This window comes from Melospiza georgiana, chromosome 1 (genome assembly GCF_028018845.1).
Source record: "Melospiza georgiana isolate bMelGeo1 chromosome 1, bMelGeo1.pri, whole genome shotgun sequence".
In the NCBI taxonomy this organism is placed as follows: domain Eukaryota; kingdom Metazoa; phylum Chordata; class Aves; order Passeriformes; family Passerellidae; genus Melospiza; species Melospiza georgiana.
In genome coordinates this window covers 98,886,466-98,905,070 of record NC_080430.1, presented here as the reverse complement: position 1 = coordinate 98,905,070, position 18,605 = coordinate 98,886,466, and the positions used below count along the sequence as shown (strand labels likewise).

The 18,605-nt window shown below is 36.2% G+C and overlaps 1 protein-coding gene across 1 annotated transcript in view; it reads left to right on the top strand.

Moving 5' to 3' along the window:
- The window catches only part of DOK6 (docking protein 6), a 251,710-nt gene that overhangs the window by 183,309 nt on the left and 49,796 nt on the right, over positions 1-18,605 (top strand). The window contains exon 7 of the mRNA XM_058020153.1: positions 16,933-17,050. Within this exon, the coding sequence (XP_057876136.1) occupies positions 16,933-17,050 (118 nt within the window). The remainder of the gene's footprint in view (positions 1-16,932; positions 17,051-18,605) is intronic.

The following is an 18,605-nucleotide window of genomic DNA, read 5'->3' as shown; positions in this document are numbered from 1 at the left end:
TTTTCAATGGATCACTGTAATACAGATGATAATTCTGTTTTGTAGGGTTTTTTGTGGGAGAGAGAGTGATATTGCAGTGGGTTTTAGTGATTTTAGTTCCAAGATGACAAATTTAAAAGAACAATGACAGTCTTTCTCTTAAATGCTTTTATTTTGTGCTGTTGTGTTACCCACATGAGAGTGTCAGTTACTTTCCTTTTGTCACCTGAACAAACCTCCTGTTTTTTTCCTCTGTCCCTCCCCCTTTCTGCCCTCTGACTCCTTGTTTGTTTAATTTTGGATTTTTTTCCTTTGTAGCATTTAGAAGTCTGTTGGTCTTGAAATTACCGTGCAAAAAAGAAAAAGTGTTAGCCTCGGGAATGACCTGTATCCCCCCAGTGGCTGCAGTCCGATGTTGAGCCTGGAAGATGCATGTCTGGGTGTCTAACAGCCAGCTCCATCACCCCTCCCCAGTCCCCAGACTGGACTGCAAGCTCCTTCCACTTCCTTTCTCTTAACCTAGGTGCTTATCTGACTGAGCCAATTCAGTTTACTAGTTTGGCAAAAAAAAAAAAAAAAGAAACCAACAAAAAAGCAAAAAAGCCCAAACACCTGCCTAAAAGGGGCAGGCTTCTTCAGGCTTACCGAACTGAACTGGCTTACAGAGTCAGCAGCAAACCATTGGATCTTCTCAGTTGTCCTGTGCTAAGGAGAGAAAGAAAAACAATAATTCGTCCCCCATAAATGCTTCATCTAAAAGAAGGCTGAGTATCCTCCTCTTTGCTATCAGGAGGTGATGTTGGGTTTGGTGATCTTTTTTTAAAGAATTGGTATTCAGATGGTTTTTACACATGAGCATATGAGCATTTGTTCTCAGCAGCACTTGTCTGTCTAACCTCTACACCAGGATGACAACATGGCATTGGAATTTTAATCTCTAATTTTCCTTTCTAATGCCAGCTTTGATCTTCTGCCATTTAACTTCCACTGAAAACACTTCTAATGTAGCTTCTGCCCTCACTGTTGTTGAAGGGTAAAAAATGGCAGGTTAAGATCTGTAGATTTCCTGTGTTAGGACTACACATATGAGGGAGGAATTCTGAGGAAACACTTATACACTTGTAGCTCTACAAATTACTTCTTTCAAGAGCTGCCAGTAAAATTTATTGTGTATTTGCAAAAGAATAAAAATTTACAATATGTAAAACAATAAGCCTAAATAAGATAGCACTAAAGTTGATGTTAGCCAGCTGAACTTAATCAAACATCAGTAAGACGGAAGTGTAAATGCAGGAATAAATTATGATGGCCCAAGTTTCATAACTTATTATCTTTGGAACTTTCCTATAACATTTATTTTACTTTAGACAGCAGAGCTAAAAGCCATTTTAGATTGTGATCTTTTTAACATTTCCCAGAAGATAAACACCCTTATGAAACACTGCCTCGGTATATTTCTATTCTCATTATTTACAAGTCTTGTCTTTAAAATTCAACTTAATATAAGTGAAAGAGTCATCATGATAGATTTCTGTTATTAAAAAAGAAGATAATATCAAGGAGTTTATGTATTATATCTTTAAAATACATTATTAGCAGGGAAATAATGAATCTACCAAAGAAGACAAATATCAGGTAATGAAATGGGCTTAGGAAGGTGTTAGAAGAGAAAGGTAGTTAAAAAATAAGACTGAGAGTAATTTCATTTTTCTTATAAGGAACAGTGTGAGGAGGGTATTTCGCAAGACTGGTCTGATAAATATAAATCAGTATTGTCAGAGTATTAATGAAAATGTAAATAGAGTTTAAAATATTAATGCAAATTGTCTTAGAAACAGGGAAAAAAACCCTGTGAGGCTGAAAGAAATAACAGCATGAGTTAGTTAATGAACTTTTAATTTTTCTTTGTCCTGTAAGTCTGTACTCTCTTTATGTGTTTCAAACCTGGTCACAAGCTAAATGCATACTCATCAAACATTACAGGATCAAATATTAACAGACACATCAAATATTCTAAATTTTAACATGATGGTTTCAATTTGAAGTGTTCGACTTTTGCCACTGCATCTTCTGAGCATTGACTGGTTTACAGTTTTTATTGATGTCTTTTTGCAATGGTGTGCCTATCACCTACTATTTCAAGTTGTAAAGTAGGGGAATTTCAGAGAGATAGTAGTGGATGCTGCTGACCCAATAAATATATGAAACATTTAGCTAAATACATTTTATATATCTTTTGGGCTTAATTTCACCACTGTAATTTACTTTGTATAACGAAGTTCTTTTATGTTGTAATTCTGCCTAAGTCTTTTTAAGTTGATTCAATTCCTGAAGGAGAAACAGGAGAATAAAATTTTACAGCTCATCCAAAGATTATCCCATGCCATGACACATTGGTCTCTTAGTATGTTTTCTTCTCTTTCCAATTTATATGTAAGCTCAAGTACTGAGATTCTGAATGCATATGATGATTCATGAACTCATGTACTTTATGCAAGCTAAAGCATAGCCTCAGGTCAGCTATTCATGCATACTTAGCTGAATATTGTTCTGTACTTGCCATCTGAAACTATGTATGGGTGTTGCTGTATAATGTGTGCCTAGAGATTTTATAACCCTGTAAAACCTGGCTGCTTTATTGCAAAACAGAGATGGTGAGGTGCTTACTTGGTTTGCATGGGTGCTGTGAAGCTTATATCTGTATTGGGATGGGATGGGATGGGATAGGATAGGATAGGATAGGATAGGATAGGATAGGATAGGATAGGATAGGATAGGATAGGATAGGATAGGATATTTCTATTGGAAAGGATCTACAATGGTCACATAGTTCCACTGCCTGGTCACTTCAGGGCTGACCGAAAGTTAAAGCACAATTTTGTGGTCATTATCCAAATGCCTGTTAAAGATTGACCATCTTGAGGTATGGAGTCCTTCTCTAGGAAGCCTGTTCTAATGTTTGACCATTCTCCCAGAAAAGAAATGCTCCCTAGTGTCCAGTCTAAGCCTCCCCTGACACAGTGGATTCTCCAGTGGTCAATCTGTCTGCGGCTATCAATAAATTTTGCCAAGATTAACAGCACCAGGAATTTTGAACTTGTTTTGGTTTTTTTTCCTCATAAGTCAGAATCTGTGTACATTTTGGTTTTAGTTTCATAAACCAAATTCCCACAGGTAGTGGTAATTTTCTATAGGATTCTTGGTTCATTAAGTACATAATGCCATTTTTCTTTACTCTGATTTCTATGAGAATTTTTTTTCGAATTTTTTCCGGACTCTTTGTTAACTTTTAGACTCAGAAAACTGTGTGTGCTCAGATGAAGTAATCCCAAAACTTGCATTGCAGGTCTATTTTCAACATTTACCACTTCATAAGAAAGCGGGAAATTTGTGGATATTCAGACTGGATGATAGTTAATGATTCTTTCAACTGGACTGCTTTTACTTTCTGATTTTAAAGAAAGCATTATCTTGAATCTAGACTTATTTCATTGGCATTTTTTCAGGGGCTACTAGTCATATCCAAATAGTGCAGCAGCATTCAAAAACTATGCAGAAGGTGTCATTCACTTTCTAAAAGAAAATACCTCATCCCACTAAGAAATGCAAACTTTCACAGCCACTAGTCTCCCATTCATCCTTTCCTTACCGCGTCAAGACATTTTTTACCCCTCTTCCTCTGTGAACTGCAGGGTTTCATTGTGCCTCTATATGGCACCTTGCAGTCAGCAAGAGGTGTAAAGTCCAGATTTTCCCAGGAACTCTGTAGGTTTTTGGCATTCCTGGGTCTTTGCTCTGTGTTTGAATGAAACCACAGAAAAGGGAAAATCTTTACTATGGCAACGAAGGGTTTGTGCAGCTGCTCCTACAAAGTGGTGGGGGTGGGACAAAGCTGTTCCTCATGTCAAAAACACTGCAGACAACATAAAGGTTTGTGGGGTGTGTAGGTAAGTGGCGTGGGTAGGTGTGAGAGCAGAGCTGGGAAATCCTTACATAAGAGTGTGTCAAATATTTTGGTAGCTGGTGATGTAATTTAAATGCTGTTTTGCCATTTGGAAACTTAACTTGCCCTGGAGTTTTGAATGTTTTTGAAATGGTAGTAATCATGAGGGTTTTCATTCAAAATATGATGGGGAAAATTAAATTCTTCCTTTGTCTGACACAATTTTTAAATTTCTCTAATGCATAGCTATAGAGCTGGATGATCTTGAATGCAAAAAGGTATTTTAAATATCTCCTATGGACTATACCCCAAGTACCTTAGCACATGGGTGGGCATCCTTACCAAGAAATTACTCTTGTTCTTTTCTCCTTAAAAATTTCTGGAATATTTTGTATGCTTTCACCATGTTCTTTTAACTATTTGTCCATCATGCTGCCTAAGACTCAGATTGAAATCTGCCTTCCTGCTAATATAAACTGTGAGCTCAGCCAAAGTTTGTATGAAAAGCTTTACAAAGGTGTCTTACAAGTGAGATGATACAATTTTTTATCTGCATGGAGCCTGCTCCATCCCATGAATGCATCCTGAAGCTGCATACATGAAACCTATGAACAGTGTTTTCCCTGTTCTGTTCACCTCAGTTACGTGTTTGCATGCAGCTGGGGCTGCACTGTGAACATTTCCATTGAGGTCACCACAATCTGGTTAGCTTGTTTGAATGCAACAGGGCAAAGATGTTTTCATAGTGAGATATCCAAAGATGCAAACCCTCCTGAGAATTTAGCGTGTAAGCACTTTAAAAATCCCTGTAGCCACCTATCTGCATTTATGGGCTCTTTTTAAAGAACTATTTCTTAAAAGTCAGATATAATTTATTTCATCTTTACAAAGCTGCATTTGAATATAAGAGGATTTGAAGGTTAGTGACATGAGCAAATTTGTAATTTTTTTTCCACTTTTCTTGTGCTTTACAAAATATTGCATGTTTATAGAGATAACAAAGTAGATAGAAAGACACTATCAGGCTAAAATTTATATTTGTTTCCAGTAATGCAGGAAATGAAGAGCCAAAGAACTTTTCTCTAAACAAAATTGATGATTCGTTTAGCAGTTTTGATTGCTAAAAGCTGTGGGTGATATGAGCTATAAATTAGGAATAGCTGCTGTAATTATGTGGTGGTTGTTGCACATCTGACTGAAACCCAGCCCTCCCCTTAACTAACTTTAGAGAAGCATTTAATATGGAAGGGAAATTTTCTTTTGTATTTTGTGCCTTTAAACAAGCTCACTTGTGTAACTGTGCTGGTAGGTTCATGTCATTGAACTTTCTCAACAGAGAAGCAGGTTAAGTTGAATGAAGTATTACTAAAAAATAATCCTCAAACCACCTCACCAGGGGGCTTAATTTAGTACTAATCTCATATCTGCTATTTTCAGAAAACTGTTTCTTATAAAACGCAGCAACTATAGAGCTTCTATTATTATTAGCAAAAATAATAGCTGATGAAGTTATCCAGTGCTCTCAGGAGACAGGTATTATTATAATATTAATAGTAATGAGTAAAATGAGGCACAGAAAGATTAAGGCCAAACTCAGCTGTATATGAATTGCCCAAGGTCATAGAATAATCAGCTGTATGCTAGGCACAGCACAAAAACAAAACAATAACATAACAAACCCTGAATCATAGTCAGTTGCTTATTCGCAGAAGAATGATCTTCTGAAAAAGGTATTTTTCACATGGTTTTCATCAGTCTTTTGAATTATATCATCATTTTGTGTCTCTTGTCAAGCAAGGCCTTCCTCTGTTGCAGTAACTCTGTTTAGGAGTTCTTTATATCACTCAAGGGAATAGTCAAGGCTTTGTCTCTGATTAATAGAAAACTTTTTATCAATGATTTACAGAGGCGCACCGTGCTTTTCAGAGAATAGGGGAATTATAAAAAGTAATAATCTGAGAAGGGATCAAAAATTCTCATAACAGCTCTAAAGTTACTTTGTAATTCCCTCCTGTGCTTTTTGTGCTTTGCCTCATCAGGTACTTGTTGGTAGGACAAAAATTAGGTGAGGTTCACAATATCTCTTAATTTTGTGGTTTTTCTCCACTTCTGTTTATTTTATAAAGATTACAAGGATTTTAACATGAAAATTATTTATGATCTCTCTGATTATGTTTAGACTGAAGACAAGAGATACTGAGCATCTAAAGAGGCCATATCTGATATGCAGAAACTTTCCTATACTGCAAGTACATGCAGGCTTTCAATATGTATTTATTAGATTTATTTAGAGCCTATCCAGATAGAGTTTGGTTTTCTCTCAGCTGTGGGTTGTTGTTCTTATGCTACTGATGTCTTATATAACAGCCATGCTAAGGGTTTTTATTTATCAACTATGCAGGCATCTACTTGAGGAGAATTGTTAGGCAGTAGTAGAGACTGTAGACCTGTGCTGTTGGTTTGACATTATTTCACTGACCACAGTGGCTGAGTTAAACAAAGATGTGTGAATACCACAGTCAGCAGAATGTCATTTTGGCTCGATGGCACTGGGCACCTCATTGGCTCTCAAATTTTCAAATCCATTGAATATAGGATCAAAAATACTGGCATTGGAAGGGTGGTCAGCTCACCTACTTGCCTGTTCAAAGCAGGTATAGCATCAGAACTAGATAAAGTTAGCCAGGGTCTTAGCAAGTCAAGTTTTGAATACCCCCAATGATGCAGATTATGGGAGCTCATTCCAGCACTTGGCTGTTCACACTGTAAAGGATTTTTTTCCTTAAGTTTGTCTCAAATTTCCCTTGCCACAGCCTGTGACCTCTTGACTCTTGTCCTTTCACTGTGCATCTCTGATAACAGTCTTCTTTGCAACATATTTTTCAGAAGAGATAGAAAAAAATGGGTTTAGATTTATTTTAGCCTTTGCTTTCTCACGGTGACTAAACATTAGACTTTTAATCCAGCGTCACTGATCATGTTGTGCTTCTTAGAGGTTCTTTGCCAGGCTCTCTCCAGTTTGATATTCCTCTTGTGCCTGGGCCCTGAAGATTTTGTGAACATAGCTAAACTTCCAGATGTAGTTTCTCAATTGCCAAACAGGGGGAAAATGTGACTTCTCTGGTTGTATTTACCATGCTTTTGCTAATGTGGTCCAGTGTGTCATCCATAGCCTCCATCACTTCATAGATGCTCTGGTCATTCTCATTATCACCAGGACAGCTAGTTCCTTTTTTGGCAAAGTTTTTATCTATAAAGTCAGTCCCCAGACTGTGCTTGTGTGCATTTGACCTGGCCCAGTTGCAGCATTGACATCTCTCATTGCTGAATTTCATGACAGTCCTGTCAGCCTTTCCCTCTGCTTTGCTGAAATCCCTCTGAATAGAAGTCCTCCTGTCTGGGTGTTTGACTATTCCCCCAGGTTCGATGCCATCCCCAAATTTTCTAAGAGTCGATTCTGTCCCACTGCCCACGCTGGTGATGAAGATGTTAAATGTAATGAAGTATTGTTCCATCTCAGCTGCAGAAGTAGGTTTTTCAAAAATATTTCAGTTCTGCAGCGTTCAGCAGCAAGGAATTAATGAAGATTTTCTGTGCTATGGCAGAAGCATCCATTTCTCTGTTTCTTATGACTGTCTCAGGGTAAAAGCTGCTAGTCTCATAGCATATTCAGTCTGTCAGAATCCATTTCCATAAAGACTGCTGCCAGGCAAGATTCATATGGTTTCGTATGACTGGCTGTTGAATGCACATCTCTACAGTCTTTGTGATTCAAAACCCATTGATAAATCAGCAAAAGTTCTTCTCTTCATTATCTTAAACATTTCCTTGTAGAATATAGTGGTAAAAGTTGCAATTGTTACTACCTGAGATTTTGTAGAATCCTTTGTAAAAAGATGGTATTTCTGTGATGTGTTCCCACATATTGTCTGGTGTTCAGTTTTCCATACGTTTTGTTTTACAAGGAAAAAAAGCAATGGAGTTACAGATTTCCATGACAACGGGTATAATTCTATTTCCTTTGTTTTGTGAAGCTGAAACAGGCAAAGGATTGTTTCATTAAATAACAACTATGGATTTGAAAAGACTTGAGTTACATGGCATGTGGGCATGTATGTACAACTTCTACTGAGCCAAGCAACTTTTGCCAGCAGAAAGAAAAAACAAACACCTGGTTTTTGTCTGAAAATGAAATCAGGGGAAGAAAGGTTGCTAATGTCAGGATTTATTGGGCTGATGCAAGTATATGGAAAGATAAAGCAATCTGTGAACATTTCTCTGTCTCCCACCTTCTAAACTGAATTCCTGTCTTGCAGCTACTTTTGCTATATTAGTAAATACACATCAGTAAGGAAGCAAAAATTTCACTGGCTTCTTTTATAAGCAGAAGTTTGAATTGCAATTCAGATAATCATGTCTCTCACTACAAGTTGTTTCTGGGCCAAAAAAACCCAAATACTTCCAAATATACTTGATATATTTTTATTTAGAAGTGTATGCATTGCTTTTTAATGATCACTTATTTCAGTTTTAAAAGAACAATGTCAAGAAATCTCTGGCTGTATCTATGCATATACATGATCATGGTGTGGTGCCTGTGTGCAAGGACACACAGTGGGAAGGAATAGCCCTTTATTTTTATATACCAGCTTCTCAGTTGATTTTAGATCTGTAAAAAACTCATTAAAGGCCATGCACCTCCTGAAGTAAATATTTAATTGTTAATTAATAGGCTTTCTTAAATTAAATTAATGTGTGTTCATATGTGCAGGCATATGCCTCCCTCTCACCCCCCTCAAAAATACAATATGTTTCAAAGCTAAAACTTAATAATTTACATTCATGTGTATTGCATATATATAACTAGCCCCAGTAAGTGTGATTCAAGATGCATTTCAAATGTCTAAAAGTAAATAGTTAAAAGGAAGGAACCATGTTTTTTGGAAGATTTTGATGAGTTATCTGAGAAGACTTTACCACACAGTAGTAATTTTAATGCAGTCTAGGTTTGGTATTTCTTGTTTTTAATTGAAATGTCTTTGTATGACATATAAAACTAACTTCTGAAAATGTGAGGAAGTAGAGGTCAGCCAGACTATGTGTGTTGCTGAATACTGGAGTCATGCACTGGTAAGTTTAATGAGGAATATTCATGAAAAGTTATTAATGATTACAGTTTCAGAAAGTATTCGGAAAATTGTCTTTTTGTCATTTTATTAAAATTCATCGGTCAGTAATTTCTGTATACCGAAATGAAGAAGCTAAAAGAAATGTGATTTCCACAAATACATATAATTGGAAACTACTGATTTGTTTTAGACAATAGAAGAAAAACTTCTTGAGAAATCTCAAGAGGTCAAAGTGATTTGCTTTATCAGAAATAATGGAAGCCAAATAACTGTGTGGGAAACAGTGAATATAGATTGCAGCATTTTTTAGAAATCCGGTTTTCAGCCCCAAATTTATTCAATTGGGGTTCTCCCAACTGAGGACAGTCTGTGTTCATCCCTATTTCACCTTTCTTGCCACATGCTAGAGAGAGACATTTTTCATACCATGGCTTCCACCACACCAGTTCTGAAGCAAACTTCTATGAGGTCAGAAGGGTTGTCCTTACAGTACTCCCAAGTAAAACACTGAGATTTCAAGTGTCCCAAATATCTGTTTAAAATATGTCATATCTTTTGGCAAGTAATTCCATGAAAAAAATCTCGTACTTTGAAGACTTTGCCAGAGCATTTCAGGCTGAGGTCAGATTCTAGTAGCTTTGTAAGAAGGAGGAATACTCAGCAGAGCAAGGAGAGTGAAAAACAGACAGGGGAATGAGGACAGAGGAAGGACTTGTATGTCAGCACTGATAGCAAGCCTCACTATTTTTAGCCCTGGCTTGACAAACCTCATGAAAGAGCCACTTCTGGAACTCCATAACTCTCAGGCTGAATTACCCAGAAAACATTTGCTCCAAATGAAGAAGACAAGTTTTTGTTGAGGGCCTCCTTCTTTGATCTCTCTAACTGATGCATTTCAGTTTGTTCTTTTCCGCCTCAACTGACTTATCCTTGCACTGTTCAGAAGACAGATCTGGGACTCTCCCTATTCAGGAAAACCTTCTCTGTAATTTTAGAAATGACACTCACAGACTGGTTGAGGATGGAAGGGATCTCTTGTCCAACCTCCCTAGCTCAAGCAGTGCCACCAAAGCTGGATTTCTAGCAACATGTCCCAATGTCTTTTGAATGTCTGCAATGTGAAAGACTGCACAACCTTCCTGGGAAATCTGTGCCAGTGCTTATTCAAACTCATAGCAAAGGTGTTTCCTGATGTTCAGCAGGAATCTCCTGTGTTTCAGTTTCTGCACGTTGTCCCTGGTTCTGTCACTGGGCACCACTGTAAATAGCCCGGGTCTGTCTTGTTTGCCCTCTCCCATCAGGTATTTACAAACATTGATGAGATAAAACCCTCCCTGCTCCAGGCTGAACAACCCCAGCTCTCTCAGCCTGTCTTCACAGCAGAGGTGCTCCTTCTCTCTGATTATCTGCTTATCTTCATGGCCCCCTCTGCACCTGCTCTGACAGATCCCTCTCTTTTTTGTGCTGGGGCTCTTAGGGCTGGATGCAGTGCCCCATGTGGGGTCTCACGAGGCAGAAGAGAGGGAGAATCACTTCCCTCAACCTGCTGGCTCAGGTGTGGCTGGCATTCTGGGCTGCAGGCATACATAGCTGGCTCCTATTTCATGGCAACAGAAAGGACAATCAATATCTGCAAATAACTTCTGTGCAAAACTGGATTCTCTACCATGCACATATATATATGTATACATACATGTATTTCTTGAAGACATTAGCTCAGTTGTGTTTGTTTCTACTGAGACCTGCAGTATAGCCAGGCTTGAAATAGTCTCAGCTCTTTCCATGTTGGCATTATCTCCCATGTTATTAGTGAATTATTTTATGCAATGAAAAATGGATAATGTATTTCTTATTTATAGTAAAATGGCTCAAACCTTTGAAAAATGTAAGAATCTGAGCTTCTACCCTCACACTAATTATTATAGTTTCCAGGAAACTTCTTTCACAAAAGGAAGAAACCCACAATTTTGTGATGGAATATAGGTGAAGACACACACCTTACTGACATTCAACAAATATAATCCCAACATGCTGTAAAATGTATCTAATTTTCCTCCAACTTCAGTCCCTTCTGTCTGGCAACATTGATCTATTATGAGCTTCTTTCAGAGGAAAGAAAAAATAAAAGAAAAAACTTTTCCAGGAGACTTGTGAGGTCATATATTGGTGGGGGATTTGCCAATATTATGTGTTCTGTCAGGAGCAGCAAGTTGGATAAAACTGTGAAAATAAATATAAATCAGTGCATAGCAAATAAATAGTATGCTGATACCTATAAATTATTATATAATAGTTGACATATTTAAATAATTAACACAGTCCAAGCAACATATATAAAAATGAACATAACTACGTTCTAAGCAAGCTAAATGATTGTGAAAAAAGGGCTACAGAAAAATTGTAACCAAAGAGTACTAGTAACACATCACCAAAGGAAAGAATTTTCTCACTGCTGTTTCATAGGACTGTATCTGCATCAAGTTTTATTAAATATTTTCAAAGAAGGATCAAGGCTCAGTCTAGTCATTTTACTTCCATATCTTACATTTATAACGATGTGGAAGTGGATCAATGAAGAGACAGAATTCAAAATGACAAATTGGAAAATTGTTTGGAGCAGGAGAATTGATTTAAAAAGAAACCTGGGCAAACCTGTGCTGATGAAGAAACAGTCTGCTTTACAGTACTGGATGAAAACTGTTTTTTGTAAAATAGATCTATGTGTCATAGTATAAAAGTTGAATCCAGGACAACCGTTGCTGCTTTTGCAAAAAAGACAAACATGATACCCTTTTTTTGGTCATGATAAGAAAATGAGAAAACTCTTTGCCAGCTAATTGACACTTGTGAGGTGAAATATATTTCTTAAACCCTCGTTCTCTTCAAGGCATAACACAAAGTAACCTTCTTTGGAGTTAGAAAGAAAAAAAAAATCTAAATAATGATATTAGATTCATATTTCTAGACTACTACTCTCGTTAGTCTTCTGTGACCTAGTTCTCTTGCTATTTGTTTAAAGACACTAATGAGAATTTGAAATGAGACAGAGGGTTTTATCCATAATAAACTAACCTATTTTCTGAACATATCTGTAAAAAGCAAACTGTCCTTATTGCAGACTAAAAAAAAAATATGGAATGAACTATAAATTGCTCAGTTTGTCTCCTCAAGCCAAATGTATTTTCTGTCACCTTCAGTGTTTTGACTTTTTAATGAAAAAAATAAAACAGAGAGAATAATATGCTAAAAAGATCAAAGCTCAGAACCCTAATACAGTTAACAGGCTCCATTTTTGGAATTGTATTCATTATTGGTATCAGAGTAACAAATCTATTGAAGTCAATGGAGATGGCCTATGGGAATTAAAAGAAAATTTACTATTTAAGACTTTCATAAAAGAGCAATAATGAAAAATATGGGAAACTTCTTACAGTGACACATTAATAGGCTTCTTTCTTTTTTTATAATTTCTATTTTAATCAAATAGACCTGTAAGAATAATAAAGTTGTCGCTGGAAAAGCAAAAACTTCATAGAGCTCAATATTTTGGATATTATGGCTTTGGATATTAGATTTGGATGCAGCAAAGAAATGTAACGTTCACTGTGTGAAGGGTATTTTATCAGACAGATTCTGGGGGAAATGGATGAACTCTAACTACTGCATGTTTCCCATCAGGTAACAAAAATGCTTCAGTAATAATTGTGGTTTTTATATTCCTACCACAAAATTCCCTGAGTTAATATGGTTTTCATGTGTGCATTTCTACTTTTTACCTAAGTTCTAGTTCTGTTCTCACTTTCTACCTCATAAACTGGGGAAAAAAGTCTAGGTTATGTTTTTTATTTCCTGAAGGAGGTCACATTAGATTTGAGAAATATTTGTAGCTAAATCATTCTAGATTCATGTTTAATTTGGTATATTGCTCTTGCTTTCCTCTATCAAGACCAGAACAGAGATGTGACACAGCAAAAGAACCCTCAGTGAAATCAGGGAATGCTTTGGGTTGGAAGGGACCTTTAATGGCCATCTGTCCAACCCCCTACAATGAGAAGGAACATCTTCAACTAGACCTGGTTGCTCAGAGCCCAGTCCAATCTGACCTTGAGTGTGTCCAGGGATGAGGCATCCAAAACCTCTCGAGGCAACCAATGCCAGTGTTTTACCACCCCCATCACAAAAAATTCCTTCTTCATGTCCAATTTAAATTTACCCTCTTTTAATTTAAAACCCTCACTCCTTGTCCTGTTACAACAGGCCCTGCTGAAAAGTCTGCCCTATTTTTCATTTGGGCCCTGTAAAGTACTGAAAGGCCACAATAAGGTTTCCCTGAAGCTTTGTCCCTGAACATCTCCAGTCTGAACCCCAGTTCTCTCAGTTTCTTGTCACAGGAGAGGCGTTCCAGCCCTCTGATCATTTTTGAGTCCCATCTCTGGATGTGCTCCAGCAAATTCCTGTCTTTGTGCTACAGACCCCAGAGCTGGACACAGTACTCCGGGTGGGATCTCACCACAGTGAAGTAGAGCAGCAGAATCATCTCAAATTCATTCCCAAATAGAAATGTTTACTTCTATGTGTCTTTGCTGCCTCTGTCATGATGGGCCCTTTCTGTACAGTTGATGCTTATGCATCTGAGCCTGTTTTGCCAGCTCCTGAGAAAAATGTGTTGGTGTTGCAAACAACAGCTGAATATTGGTCTGTTATGTAAGAACAAATCCAGACCCAGAGATGTTGTAATTTTCTGCATGGTAAACAGACTTAATGAGATAGGTGAAATAATTTTAAATACATTTTTAGCCATTACATTTCTGTTAAATGACGGACAGTAATAAATCTGTGCAGAATGATCTACCTGCTTTGAGAAAATAAGAAAATTTAAAGGTATTTACTTGATTTTCAACAGTGAAAAGTTCTGTGTTTGCATTAGCTGCTTCAAAAAAAGTGTGGAGTGCCAGTTGGTTTTTAATGAGGCATAGTAAAAAGACAAAAGGGAAGGGCATGGAGGACGAAGTCTCTGAACTTATAAATGTGTTCTCTTTCACTGGTCTGGAACACCAGAGGTCTTGAACCTAAGCATCTAATTTTTTAACAGTTAGACAGTTTTGTAAATCTTCCCTGATTTACAAGTGGTTTGTTTGTTTTGTTTTTCTAGTTTAACTTCATTAGCTACCAGAATTTAATTTACAACTGGGAGTCAGGGATTCTGAAAGAGTAGATCTCTGTACTTTAAATGTCAGTTTAGCTTTTAATTATTAATATAAAAAAGAGCAATCTAGTAGTATATGAACATTTGATAATATGGATGTTTTTATGTATTTTCTTTACTTTCGTTTTCAAGTTTTTTTATCTGAAACACCCACAATGTAACATATAAAATGTTCTCCAGAGAAAATGGGTTTCAGTCAATATATTATTCAATTTTCTTTGAACAGAGAAATATTTTTACTAACAGCAGTTTGTAGAAGTAAGCATTCTGTCATTGTCAATTACATTTGATCAACAATGTGAATTTATGTGGATAAAACAGATTAAAAGAAAAATTATACCTGATGGTAGTCTACTATTCAGTAAAAATAACTCCATGGATAAATTAATATTACCATCCCTTATATGGTATATCTTCAAATCCAAAGGTTTATGTTTCTGTTTTAAAGTTGCAAATGAAAAACAAAATTGATATTTTATTTTAAAGTTGGGGGTTTTTTATGAGTAATAAACTAGAAATTGCATTTTTTTCTCTATGGAGTCCCCAGAGAAATATGGTTCATCTGGTCTTATTGCAGTTAGCATATGGTGACAATTCTTACCCAAAAGGTGATATCAGAAGTTCTTCCTTAGCTAGAGAATCTGAGGAAACAAAGTATTGTGAATGCTTTCAGTGCAGTCTTCTGCACTAAAGCAGTTCTTACCTTATTTTATAATGAGAAGAGATTTTTTTTTTTAATTCTCCTAAATCTCTAATGTGTGCAAATACATTCTACATCACTATTGGTCAGATGAGGCAGGAGCTAATCAACTCAGATCAGGAATGATGATACATTTAGTCACATATTCCATTCAGTCTGTGGATTTAGCTTTGAGATAATAAACTGCAGTCAAAGTGGTTCTATTTACTGGAATTATTTATTTCAGAATGCATACTAAGAAAATGCTTTGCCTTTAATTTACCTTTTGAGTCATTAAATTATTAATAAATAATTGGTAAACTAAATTTTAAAGATTATTTTATATAATTTTGCTCTTTGGCAAATTTACTCTTGTTACTCTTGCTATACAAACATGGTAAAATAGTATAGAGGGTTTGTTACTGTCCTGATCTCTACAATAAAGGAAATTCTGTATATCAATAAAATGTAAACCCCTAAGCCTCCCTAAAGTTGGAATTCTTGTGATAAGGCTTTCAGACTTCTTTTTTAATGAACTGTTTCTGCAAGCTCTTTACCTCATATCAAATAGCTTCTAGTGATGATCTGCACCACTGACAATTGAAATGTAATACTTGGCTGTAAATGAGCAGAAAAGACATTAGCTGTATACTGGGAGTTATTTTGATGGCAGTTCTCAAGAAAACAACAACAGAAGTAACTACAGCAGATTGATCTGAAGCAAAATATATTCCATGCATCAGTTTGTGTTAATACTCAAAATTTAAATCATTTTAGATCTTTGGGTGGATGTTGTCTCTAAATATATTTTGGGGGAAGGAAGAGGTTTAAATTACAGAATAATATGAGTTTGTACAGTTAAAAAGGACTTTTTTAAATTTGGCATTATGATTCTCAATGAGGAATCCCTAAGAACTAATGACTAAACCTGCAGTAAATTATCCAAACCTTGAATGCCTTCTGCTCTGGAGCTGAACTCTCTGCATGAGTTTCTAGGCACACCCTCTGAGAGTACCATCCTGGTGCCTCCCCTGAAACTAAGAGATTTTTCATTCTAAATATTCAGACCTAATTGATCCTTCAGTATTGATATTTTCAGACATCCTCTGAAAAAATTATGCTTGCAATGTTATGGTGATTTGTTCGATCCCAAAAATTATTGATCACATTTTAAATTCTGTAAAGCCAGAGATACAAAATATTTGCAGGTGCATTCTCTTTTCTTCTAGACACACAAGGCTTAACAGGAATATCCAAAGAGGTTGCCAGAATGCACAGTCCTTCATCTTTCTTTTTTTTCTGTAGTGTTGCCTTGTCTTTCACTCACATCAATAGTTTGTTGGAGACAGAGATCTCTTTAATAAAGTTGACATTCCCTCTGTCAGGTTTCTGTGCTGTAGCTCTTGGTCACAGGGACACTTACCATGCAATTCCCAATTTCAGTCACATAAAGTCTCCCAGACCAGGAAAATCTGCTCTTGAAGCTGAGCCTGCTACTGGTGATGAGACACCTCCCCTTCAAAGGAGGATTAGGAGATTAATGACTCTCCATTGCTAATTCTCTGCTTGTTGTCTCAGATTCTCTCTTAGCATCTTTCTGGGTATTCAATCCAATATGCAGGCTAAATGACCAAAAGGAAATGTCATTGCAGAGGGATTTTAGAATTCAGGCATATGTTAATCCATCGTTTTCATAAAGAAGAACATAACAAAACCCTGGCAGCAAGAAGAATAGCTGTAGAAAAATAGGGACATATTCTGATGTCCTAATATTAACCTCTGCTAGTGAACCCATAGACCCAGATTCACTTTTGCAGCTTTTTCCTGAGCATTCACTGCGCTGATGCTTGTAACACAGTTTAAATAATAGTGGAAAACCTGTGGTAGTTTAGAAAATGGTATGTGCATGACAACATAGATTCAATTGACAGTTTTGAGATTATTAATCAAGGATGCTTATGTGTGACCTTCCATTTATGTTTGCTTTGGCTTTCAGCTCCAGACCAGTCTGTCTGAACCAATGACTTTATCCAAGTCGATCTCCCTTCCTCGTAGTGCATATTGGCATCACATCACCCGGCAGAACAGCGTTGGAGAAATCTACAGTTTACAAGGCAAGTTGCTTATAATGCCATCTCCATTAGCTTCTTTCAATTTCACCAGAATTCATGCAAATTGCTTTTTATTTGCACTGGTTATTTTCTCTCCATTTCATTTTATCAATTGTCAGGAACCTCAGCAGGATCCCCAAATTTACATAAAATAGGTTTCTTTTAGTCATTTTGTAAACAAATGGTGAAAATTATTTCTAGAATCACCACATAAAGTTGGATAGAAAATTCAGCTCAATGTAGCTTCTCAGTAGCTAATGAATGTCAGGTTGTTTTAGTATTTTCTACCAATGAGATGGGGCAAGTATTTGGGCAACCTCAGGGTGCCTAATTAAATCTACATAAAGTGGCTATATGAGTTGCAAGATTAAAACAGAGTAATTCTAGGAAGAAGAGCTATTCTTGGTGAATTTGCTTGGCAAATCATATATGTGAACTGTTGACTCAACTTACTTACAGACCTTCAACAAATCATCTTCTGTCTATGGTTTTCTTTCATATGTTTAGATTTGCTAAAGCTTTCAAATGCTATAATTAGCATAACTTGATGATGATGATTCACTGCTCTTAAGCTGAAATTTATTTGTATCTTATAAGAAAATAAAATTATTGTTATATTTAAAATGTAGACCTTTTAAAAATAGCCTTTTGTAAATATATTGCTTTGTATTATTTCTAAAGGCCTTAAGGATTTCGTTTTAGTTCTTTCTTAATAACCTGTTCGCATAAACAATTTACATTTAGATAGGAGGTTACAAACTGCTTGCAAACAAGAGTACCAAATGCAAGGACACAGTACATATTTTCATTAAAATAAGTGAAATTCAGTATATAGATGAAGGACATTAAATGCTTTGTTTTGTGAATTATCACATAAAATCAGCAGGTGAACTGTGCCTTCAGTGGGTGAGTCATTAAAGGGTACAAGCATTTGTTTCCCATCATTCTCCATAGAGCGAAGTTAATTTTTAATCATGTTTTTAGTCTTACATTTAAATACCAGTAATGGAAAAAAGAAAATAATCTTTCAGAGGCTGTTTGTGAAAAAAATTATACTTGTACCTCACCCTACATATATTCATCACATCACTAATGTTTTTTAATGGACACAATAAGAATGCAAAAAAGAAGTTTATTTGTAGAGATGTTAGATTTCTTCTTCTTGTGTTCTTGATGTGTCTTTTCTTCATTAGCAAGACAGTAAATGTGTTATATTCACTCTCAAAATTTTTTCTGCCTTATAAATGGCCTTCAAAATAAAGGAAAGCAAAACTTTAAAGTAACAATTAAAATATCTATACCACCAAGCTGTGCAGGATTCAACATACTGGAAGTGTATGATTAAAAATGTAAGAATTTTTCTTTCAGGAAGTATGCAGATTTTATTCACATTTCCACTGAAATGTGGGGCTAATAAATATTTCAGAACTTAAGATTTTCATTTTTCCTACATGTAGTATGATGACTGAAGCCTGAGAAAATGTAGTTAATTTCAGGAGAGACTGATTCAGCCTTTCCCGTGGGCAAGGAAGTGCATCCAGAAGACTCTGGTTGCAAA